This window comes from Theobroma cacao, chromosome 10, assembly GCF_000208745.1.
Source record: "Theobroma cacao cultivar B97-61/B2 chromosome 10, Criollo_cocoa_genome_V2, whole genome shotgun sequence".
Lineage (NCBI taxonomy): Eukaryota > Viridiplantae > Streptophyta > Magnoliopsida > Malvales > Malvaceae > Theobroma > Theobroma cacao.
The window spans coordinates 13,935,555-13,946,604 of record NC_030859.1 but is presented as its reverse complement, the minus strand read 5'-3'; the positions used below and the strand labels follow the sequence as shown (position 1 = coordinate 13,946,604).

The window sequence follows — 11,050 nt, the reverse complement described above, 5'->3', positions numbered from 1 at the left end:
CATAGGCAATAAGGCATCATCAGATATTCAATTATCAACAATCAAATAACATAAACATATTAGCATCCCATTTTACACACAAGAACCATAAACAACAAAGTTAAAATCAAGTGTTCAATTGTCAGCTAGGCAAAGACAGCAGAAAACAAAAAAAAAATAACAGTTAATGTTCCCTAACTGCCCCTAGACAATTTTTACTTCCTATCTCAGATAATCTTTCCATAATTTCTCCCCTAAGGTCCCTACCATACTTTTCCCCATTTTTGACACCATCAACTCCTAATCATTTTCTGAGGAAGATGAGGGAGAGGACTCATTAGTACCATATTGCACATTTAGAAGTTGAAGAGGATTCTAGTTGAGGAGAGGGTTGAGGTGGTGATTTCTGAGGGGAGGGTTCAGGTGAGGATTTGTCAAAGACTTCAACTGGATTCTGAGAAGAAGAAATGTTCACTGGTTTGGCTTTTTCAACTAGCCGAGAGGATTTTCTTCTCTTGAAGAACTTTGATTTGGTGACCATTGTCTTTATGCATTTTCCTGGTGGTTTGCTTTTAACTTGAAGAGCAGTAGTGGTATTTGCTTTTCCTTTTTCAGATTGTCCTTCTGTAGTAGGAGCTGAAGCAGATGTGTCTGGCTTGGTTTTTTCCTTGGCAGCTTCTTTCTCAGCTTGCTCCTCGTGAACCATTTGATAAAACAATTCCATAATTGAAACCTCTTCAAAATGTGGAAGAGATGGTTGAGGTTCTGGCTGTGGTTGGGGTTCAGAGGGAGGATTCTCATCAACTGATCCAATGACCTCAGTACCTTGGCCAGATTCTTTCTTGTTTTGTTCAAGTGAGGGGGCTTTAGTTGGTTGATCAATCCCTGGTCGAGAGTCCTCAGTTTGGAGAGCAAGACTTGCAGTCTTGTAAGTTGAACCTTCAACCTGAAGAATAGGGCTTGTAGCATGAAAAGTAGACCCTTCTGCCTAGAAAGCTGAACCCTTAGCACCTTGTTTTGCTGGTGCAATGCTTGGTGGTGCAGAGGTATCTACAGTAGCAGCAGATTCAGATGGCATTTTTCCTTTTCCTTTCATTTTGCTTTCCATTTCTGTTAACTTTTCTTCAATTTTCTGAATTCTTGCCCCTTGGTCTGTGAGCTTTCCATCAATTCTCATAAGTAGGTTGAAGATCACTTCATTTGAGAATTAAGATGGTATTGCCTCTAGTTAAGTCGGGAGTGAAGTTTCTCCTTTAAGAGTTACTTTAGGAGTTTTAACATATTTTTCTCTTTCAAGTTTGTATCCCATCTTAGGTAAACTCCCGAGGTAGATTGGTTGATCCTTGCTCTTTACCTGATCCAATGCATATCTTGAACTCTAAATCCCCTTTTTCTAGACCAATGCAGTAATGATATTCCCATATGGCAGATTGATCTTTTTCCAGTCAACAGGCTTCTTTCATTTGCTCAATCATGAATCTTCCTAAGTTTAGTGGACTACCATTGAAGGCATGTTCTATAAGCCAAAGATCTTGAAGACTAATATAGCTAAAACTTCCTCATCTTATGTGAACATTAGCAGTAATGAAATAGTGCAATATTATGATTTGTGGACTAGTGATCAAACCAGCATTGCTCTTAGTAGAATATTTGTCTTTCTTTCTTGTAATCACTTCCCATATGGGTGAGGGATCATAGTTTTCTAGAAATTCAAACTCACCCTCTTCACATTCAATTTTCAGTAAACTGCCCAAATCAGTAGCAGTGACAGTTAATTCTTTTCCATTCAAAAATACATTCAGGCCATCCTTAAGTTAATCATTCGGCTCTTCTAATTCATCCTCCTCAACTACTATACTAGAATAAATTTTTTTAACTAAACTGGCTCTACAAGCTCGATTCTTAAAAGTACTAAAATATTTTAGTTTCATCTCCTCAAAATAATCTGATAAAACTGCTTTAAATTTAGGCACTTCATTAAAACTATTCTAGTCACTAAACTTTCCGCAAGTGATTGGTGCATTTTCAATTTTTTGGAACCTATCCTCATGGATTTTGTTTCTAAATTTGGAAGACGGAGATTGACCTTTCTTTGAAGATTTTCCTTTTTTTTTCTTCTTCTATGTTTTCTTCTCCTTTTCCTTCTACGATTTCTCAGATTTTTCATTTATTGAAGCAGACCCAATCTTTTTCTTTTTCTTCTGTATTTCTGCTTGCATGCTTTCTTCCAATGGCCTTTTGCCTTTCTTTTTCTCTAGAAGTTCTTGAGATTGTACTGATTTCGTCATTTAGTTTGAAAGATTTTCAACACAGGGTTTTGAATGGTTGAGAGGTAAGGGTTTTAGTTTTAGGCGTCGGTTTCAGCAGAGAGAAAATGTAGAGAAAATTGGTTGAGGGTAGTTTAATTAATTAAAAAAAAGCTGTATGACTTCCTTTTTTTAAGGATAATTGGTAACTCCCCTTTCAGAATTCAAAAATTACCTTTTAATTTTTATTTTTGATTTGGGCAATTTTTTCTTCTTTCTTTATTACCCGGTAAACACATTCTTTTCATTATTTTATTCTGTTTCTTTCTACTTCACTGAGTCTTATTATTTAATGCGACAAAGTGCTCTTAGTTGACTAAGATTCCCTTTAGTCGACTAAGAGCCTTCTGTTTTATGTGTAAGAGTCACAAATTTACCTACAACTCCTTTATATTAATCATCCCTAAATTTCTTCTAATCTCACAAAATCTATCTTCATTTAAAGGTTTGGTAAATATGTCAGCTAATTGATGCAAAGTATTCACAAACTCTATTTTAATATTACCCTCCACTAACTGGTTTCTAACAAAGTGGTGCCTAATCTCAATGTGTTTAGTCCTAGAATGCTGCATAGGATTTTTGGAAATATTAATTGCACTTGTATTGTCATAGAATATTGGTACATTATGTATTGTTACTTCAAAATCTCTTAGTTGTTGTTTGATCCACAAAATCTGAGCACAACAACTACCTAAGGAAATATACTCTGCTTCAGGTGTAGAAAGTGCTACGGAATTTTGTGTTTTACTTGACCAGGATACTAGCATACTTCCTAGAAATTGGCATGTTTCACTACTGCTCTTTCTATCAATTTTGTTGCCAACAAAATCAGAATCTGAATATCCAACTAAGTTAAAAGATGATTCTTTAAGGTTCCATGCTCCTAAGGTTTGTGTTTCTAAGAGGTATCTAAAAATTCTCTTAATAGCAGTTAAGTGTGATTCTTTAGGCTGTAACTGAAATCTAGCACACAAACACACACTAAACTGAATATTTGGTATGCTTGCTGTTAAGAAGAGTAATGATCCGATCATACCTCTATAGAGCTTTTGATCAACACTTTTTCCTTTCTCATCAGCATCAAGTATGGTGGATGAACTCATTGGTGTACAAGTTGGTTTTAGCTTTAGCATATCAAACCTTTTGAGCATGTCTTGAGTGTATTTTTCTTGGTTGATGAAGATTCCTTTTTCACTTTGTTTGATTTGAATGCCAAGAAAGTACTTCAACTCTCCCATCATGGTCATCTCAAATTCACCCTGCATCTCTTTGGCAAAATTCTTGCATAAAGCCTCATTCATTGCAGCAAACACAATGTCATCCACATAAATTTGAACAACAATTAAATCATTTAAAAATATTTTAATGAATAATGTTGTATCAATGCTACCTCTAACATATCCTTTTTTAACCAGAAATTTTGTAAGCCTCTCATACCAAGCTCTAGGAGCTTGTTTTAATCCATACAAGGCTTTGTGAAGTTTGAAAACATGATCTAGTTTTTCAAAGTCTTCAAATCCTGGTGGTTGTTCAACATACACTTCCTCTTGAATGAATCCATATAAAAATGCACTCTTTACATCCATTTGGTACAATTTAAAAATCATAAAGCATGCCAAAGCAAGCAACAACCTTATGGCTTCAATCCTAACAACCGGAGCAAAGGTTTCATAATAGTTAATTCCTTCATCTTGGTTGTATCCTTGGGCTACTAACCTAGCTTTATTTCTAACTATATTTCTTTGCTCATCTACCTTATTCCTAAACACCCATTTTGTTCCAACAACAGAGTGGTTTAAAGGCCTAGAGACTAATGACCACACACGGTTTCTTTTAAATTGATCAAGTTCCTTTTGCATGGCCAATATCTAGCTTTCCTCTTTTTCAGCTTTTCAAATGTCTTAGACTCAATTTGAGATATGAAAGCTGAAAACTCACAAGTCTCTTTTGTTGTTCTCCTAGTCTTAACTCTTTGAGAAATGTCACCTATGATTTGTTCTTGTGGATGGTCTTTTGCATATCTCCAACTCCTTAGAAGATCACTGTGCTGAATTTCTATTCTTTGCAAATTTGCTAGAGGTGGAGTTTCATTTTCTCTTCTAGGTGAGCTTTCATCATTATTCTTATTGTTCTCTAAGCCCATTTCTTCCATTTGCTTTTCTAGGATCTCTACATCATCATCATCATCAGCATGAATTTCCTTTTGTAAGGCATTGGACTCATCGAAAACCACATGGATTGATTCTTCAATAGTTAAAGTTCTTTTGTTGAAAACTTTATAAGCCTTTGAGTTTAATGCATATCCTAAAAATATTGCCTTATCACTCTTTGCATCAAACTTACCTAAGGACTATTTTCCATTGTTTAACACAAAACATTTACAACCAAAACTCCTAAGATGTGAAATATTTGGTTTCTTACCCTTGTAAAGTTCATATGGAGTCTTTGATATCATGGCTCTAATTGAGACTCTATTAAGTATATGAGTTTGGGTTTGGGAGTTCTTTAACCAATAACACATGACTAATTTGAGTTTGGGAGTTCTTACCAACCGTACCTATGCCATGAATTTTACCTTTTGAATCATCACTAAAGGATATGGTTCCTCCCTTTCTTTTGTCCAACTTAGCAAATAACATTTCATCTCCTATCATGTGCCTTAAGCAGCCGCTATCCATATACCAAGGCTGCTTCTTCTTAAGTTGAGCTCTTAAACATGTCTCCTTTAAGTGCAGCTCAACCTACAACACAAATTCTCAATTTTTCTTAATAGGTACCCATACCTTGATGGGTCCTTAAAGGTTGTAGCAATGTAGGATCCTTTTGGAACCCAAATCATTTTTGTTTTCTGTGTGTTTCTTCTTCTATAGCAATTGTAAGATAAATGACCAAGTTTATCACAAACATAGCATCTATGGGAAAAGTCCTTTGTATTTATTCTGAAATTTGTGCTCTTTTTTTATGATTCTTTACTTAAATTCTTAAAAGCAACATTTTCATCTATTGCCTTTTGCAAAGCTTTAGTTCTATTGTCCAACTTCAATTTCATAACTTCAAAATCTGTTTTTGAATGTTCTGGTTCAATTTACAAAAAAATTTTTTGCTCAAAAACAGAGTTGAAATCATGTCTTATCTCTTGCAAATCAATCTCAAGAGATGCAGTTTTTCTTTTCAAAGTTTTATATTTTGATACAAGATTTTCAAACTCATCATAGAGACATTCTTATTCTTCTTGAAGCTCATCAATTGAAATATCCCAAGGAGATGAAGACACCTCAGATGCATCTTCTTTAGCCATTAGACATAAATTTGCTCGTTCTTCAACTTTTTCTTCTTCAACATTTGAGCTTGAAGTATCACTGTCTGACCATGTTGTAGCCACCATTGACTTTTTCTATTTTCTCTTTTTCTTTGGCTTTTCTTCCTTTTGCATCTTTGTTTCTCCATATAACTCTTCTAATTTTTATCAAATTTCAAAGAATAGGGATCAACCAATCTATCTTGGGAGTTTACCTAAGATAGGATACAAACTTGAAGGAGAAAAATATGTTAAAACTCTCAAAGTAACTCTTGAAGGAGAAACTTCACTCCCGGCTTAACTAGAGGCAGTACCATCTCAATTCTCAAATGAAGTGATCTTCAACCTGCTTATGAGAATTTATGGAAAGCTCACAGACCAAGGGGCAAGAATTCAAAAAATTGAAGCAAAGTTAACAGAAATGGAAAGCAAAATGAAAGGAGAAGGAAAAATGCCATCTGAATCTGCTGCTACTGCAGATACCTCTGCACCACCAAGCATTGCACCAGCAAAACAAGGTGCTGAAGGTTCAGCTTTCCAAGCAAAAAAGTCTGCTTTTCATGCTACAAGCCCAGTTCTTCAGGCTGAAGGTTCAACTTACAAGACTGCAAGTCCTGCCTTCCAAACTGCAAGCTAGAACCTCAAACAGGCTGAAGGTTCAACCACAGACTACAAGACTACAACTTCTGAACAGTGATGCATCAAGTTCAGAAGTTGATGAAGAAAAAGTGGAAGAAAGAGTAAACCTATGTCTGATGGCCAAAGATGATGAATCCTAAGTATCTTTTATCTTTTATGATATCTCAATTGATGAATTTCAAGAAGAATATGAATGCCTTTATGATGAGTTTGAAAAACTTGCATCAAAATATAAGGCTTTAAGAAGAAAGACTGCGTTTCTTGAAAATGATCTAGAAAAGATAAAATATAATTTCAACTTTGATTTTGAATAAAGAAATTTACTCCAAACTGAACTAGAACATTCTAAAATAGACTTTGAACATTTGAAATTAGAACTTGAAAATAGAGATGAAGCACTGCAAAAGGTAATTGATGAAAACATTACTCTTAAGGGCTTAACAAAAGAAACATCAAGAAAAAAATACAAACTTTACGAGAAATCCTCATGGTTTCTCATGTAGGAGTTATGTATGTGGCAAAATAGGTCATCTTTCTTAAGGATGTGATAGAAGAACAAGCTCTCAATGAATAAAAATGATTTGGGTACCAAAAGGCTATCATGTATCAACTAACCTTCAAGGACCCATCCAAGTATGGGTCCCTATTAGGAAATATTGAAAATTTGTTTTACAGGTTGAGCTAAACTAAGAGAACACATGTTCAAAAGCTCAATTGAAGCAGAAGCAACTATGGTACATGGATAGTGGCTGCTCAAGGCATATGACAAGAAATGAAATGCTGTTTGCTCAACTGGATAAGAAAAAAAGTGGTACAGTATCATTTGTAGATGATTCAAAAGGCAGAATTCATGGTATAGGAACCATTGGTAAAAATTCTCATGCTCAAATTAATCATGTTTTGTTTGTTAAAGGCTTAAAGCATAATCTATTAACTATTAGTCAACTGTGTGATAAAATATGTTTTGATTCACATAAATGTGAAGTTATAGATATTAGTACCAATAAAATTACATTCATAGGAAAAAGAATCAAAGCATGTCTATTATATTTCTTGAAGATCTTGAGCTAGATTGTGAGTCATGTCTTCTAGTAAATGATGAAAATGATAGCTGATTATGGCATCGAGGACTTGGACACGTAAGCATGCATACCATTTCAAAACTAATGAGAAGAAATCTAATTATTAGATTACCTGAAATTAAATTTGAGAATAATCAAATTTGTGATGCTTATCAATTAGGGAAACAAGCTAGAACGTCTTTCAAAGCCAAAACGATTGTTTCAACCTTTACCCTTTTTGAATTGTTGCATATTGATCTATTGGTCCGATCAAAACAACCAGCTTAGGAGGTAAATCATATGGTTTTGTGATAGTTGATTACTATCCAAGATATACTTTGGTCTACTTCCTTGCTTACAAAAGTGATGCATTACCTACATTTGTAAATCACTGTAAGAGAGTTCAAAATGAACAAAGACTTCTCATTGTCAACATTAGAAGTGACTATGGAAGTGAGTTTGAAGGGCATGAATTTGAAAATTTTTACAATGAAAAAGGGTTAGATAATAACTTTTTTACATCCAGAACACCTCATCAAAATGTGGTTATTGAAAGAAAAAATCGAACTACAAAAGAAATGGCTCGAACCATGCTTTGTGAAAACAACCTACTAAAGTATTTTTGGGTAGAAGCTGTTAATACAATAGCCTACATTCTAAATAGAGTTTCAATAAGGGCCATGATATCTAAAACTCCCTATGAATTGTACCAAGGCAGAAAACCTAACATTTCTCATTTTAGAAGTTTTGGTTGTAAATGTTTTGTTTTGAACAATGGAAAACATTTTCTTGGAAAATTTGATGCTATGAGTGACAAGGCAGTATTTCTAGGATATGCATGAACTCAAAAGCATATAGAATTTTTAACCAAAAAACTTTAGTAATTAAAGAGTCCATTCATGTAGTTTTTGATGAATCTAGGGCTGTCTCAAAAAAAGCTTTTGTTGATGAAAATGATGCAGAGGACCTTGAGAGACAACTAGAAGAAATGAGCTTGGGGGATAAGAAAAACAGAGAAGAAAACTCTCATGAAAGAGAAGTAGAAGTTCCATATTTAAAAGATCTACAAAAAGTTAAAAATCAACACAATGATCTTTCAAAAAGCTAAAAATATGTCAAAGACCACCCACAAGAGTAGATAATTGGTGATCTTTCAGAAAGAGTTAGAGCTAGAAGAGGAGTTAAAGAAACATGCGAATACTTAACTTTCATTTCACAAATTGAGCCTAAAAACTTCGAAAAAGCTGAAAGGGAAGAAAGCTAATGATGGCCATGCAAGAAGAACTTGAACAATGTAAAAGAAATAGAATATGGACATTAGTTCCAAGGCCATTCAATCACCCAATTGTTGGTACAAAGTGGGTGTTTAGAAACAAGGTAGATGAACAAGGTAATGTAATAAGAAACAAAGCTAGGCTAGTTGCTTAAGGATATAATTAGGAAGAAGGCATTGACTATGATGAAACCTTTGCTTCTGTTGTTAGGTTAGAAGCCATAAAGTTGTTACTTGCATTTGCATGTTTCATGAATTTCAAACTATTTCAAATGGATGTGAAAAGTGCATTTTTAAATGGCCTTATTTAAGAAGAAGTTTATGTCAAACAACCCCCTGGTTTTAAAGACTTTGAAAAACCTGACTATGTTTTTAAATTGCATAAGGCCTTATATGTGAAACCTCGACTTTCATAGACTCGTAACTCAAAGTGGAACTTATGTTTAAAGGTTTAATTTTGGCTAATGATGCTAGTTTTACATTACTTATAATTATTTTATGTCGTTATAGGAGTAGGATCAAAAATAATTTTAATTAGTGAAGAAAGGTGCATAATGAACAGTAGCCCTGTTTGCATATGTTTTGGTTTTTCAAGTATATCTCCCACTAAAAAAGCCCAAATGACATGATTTTTAAACCATTAGAAAAATAAGAGGCAGGGCTACATCTTTAATGTTTACTACTTTTTCTGGTTCTGGTGGGAAGATGGTCACAATATTTGTCAAAGTAAAAAGACTGCGCCAAAAGAATAAAAATTAGCAGAATGTTTGAACGCCGCGGCGCTGGAAATTGAGAGTCGCGGCCCTCACCGTAAATTCCATAAATAACAAGACTTTGGGGTTTTTGGGGGCTACTCAAGGGACCTCTTTTAGAGGATTTTGGATCTTTCTCTAGTGTTAAAAGAGTAAAAGATTGCACAAGAATAAGAGGAAGACAAGTGGCATTGCTAAGGGCATTATTGTAATTTCATGAACAATTGGATAAGTTTTAACTATAAATATCTTCATTCTCCAGTACCTTCCTCAGATTTCCAACACTTCATCTTCTTCTTCTTCCTTTCATCCCACATTTCTTCACCTTCCATGGGAGCACTCTTCAAGCTTCCATAACCTTCTCAAGTTAGCCTTCATTCTCATGCTTTTGTGCATTTTTTTTATAGAACCTCTTATGCTCTTTCACTATTTAAGCTTAAAACCCTTGAAATGTCTTAGATCAATACTTTCTCTCACTAACTAGGATTTTAGAAAGAGAAAAAAAGACCTATAATAGTTTGGGAATTCTTGAGGAGATATTCAATTACAAATCTAGCAAGGTGAGAATTTAAATTGAGTTGATATTTTAGTTGTTGAGAATGATTAATAGTTAGATTTATTAGTGTTTTGTAGTTGAGGTAGTTTATTCATTTTGGTGTGATTATAATAGTGCAAATAATTAGCCACTTGATGGTAGTTGAAAGCTAGTTAGGAATAACTAGTGGTACATGATTTAGGAGATAGATTTTAGAATTATGGTTATGTGATTGAGTTAATTATGATGCTAATGTGTGATAGGTTCCACCGAAACCCCATATCACCATTCGGAGCATTAGTGGAATTTAGAGCTACTTTAAGAATCAACAAAGACAGATGAGTGGACTTGGATTTCAAAATTTGTTTTGAGAATGTGAAGGTAATTGTACAAACATTTGAAAGATTTTATCCAGCTTTTCTTTAAAAATGTACCTTGGGAACAAGGCTTTGGTGAAATGTTTTTATCTTGTGAAAATGTGCTATATAAATGGTTTATGTGTTATCAGAATATGATGATATGTATAATATGCATTAGGTGTTTCTTTCGTATGTTGATGTGGACCCGACTATGTGCGAGTAAGAGTGCGCATATGCCGATGATGACCCGACTATGTGCGAGTAAAAGTGCCCATAAGCCGATGCTGACCCAGCTATGTGCTAGTGGGGAATGCACATGAGCTGATGACGATGGGAGAGTGTGCATGGTGATGGATATATATATACATATATGTTTGCACATGTGTGACTATAATGTATGTGGAATCCTGCTTGTTGAACCTTAAGCATTTTTTTTAGTGCTCCAAATTGATTTGCATTGCAGTGAAATGGTTTATTTGGGATGAAAGGAAGTCTTTCTTGTTGCTTAGTTTCTCGTTGCAGCGAGAATGAAACTATCTGTGCCGCTTATCCCTTGGCTAGTTTTTGCCATATTTTCCACTTCTTCAATTTCATGTTGAATATGAATTCTCTATCATCACATGATTTATCAACCAAGGGTTCAATTAAGGGTTTTAATAAGGACTTAAGCTAAAGTGTATCGTTTTCAAATAAGTGCATTATGATTTCAAACTTTTCCTTATTATATTGCTTGTTCCCTTCCTTGTTCACTCACTGGGTTTATACTCACCATTTTCAACTTCATCTTTTCAGATCAAGAGGCAGTTGGTAACTAAGTTGAGGTGTCTTTGTATATTCCACCCTTGGTA

The 11,050-nt window shown here is 34.4% G+C and overlaps 1 protein-coding gene across 1 annotated transcript; it reads right to left on the bottom strand.

Moving 5' to 3' along the window:
• Positions 317 to 5,670, bottom strand: LOC108663625 (putative uncharacterized protein DDB_G0272516). The gene is made up of 2 exons (XM_018128842.1): positions 5,560 to 5,670; positions 317 to 925 (listed from the first exon to the last, which is right to left on the bottom strand). Exons 1-2 carry the CDS (start codon positions 5,668 to 5,670, stop codon positions 317 to 319), a joined length of 720 nt encoding a protein of 239 aa, XP_017984331.1.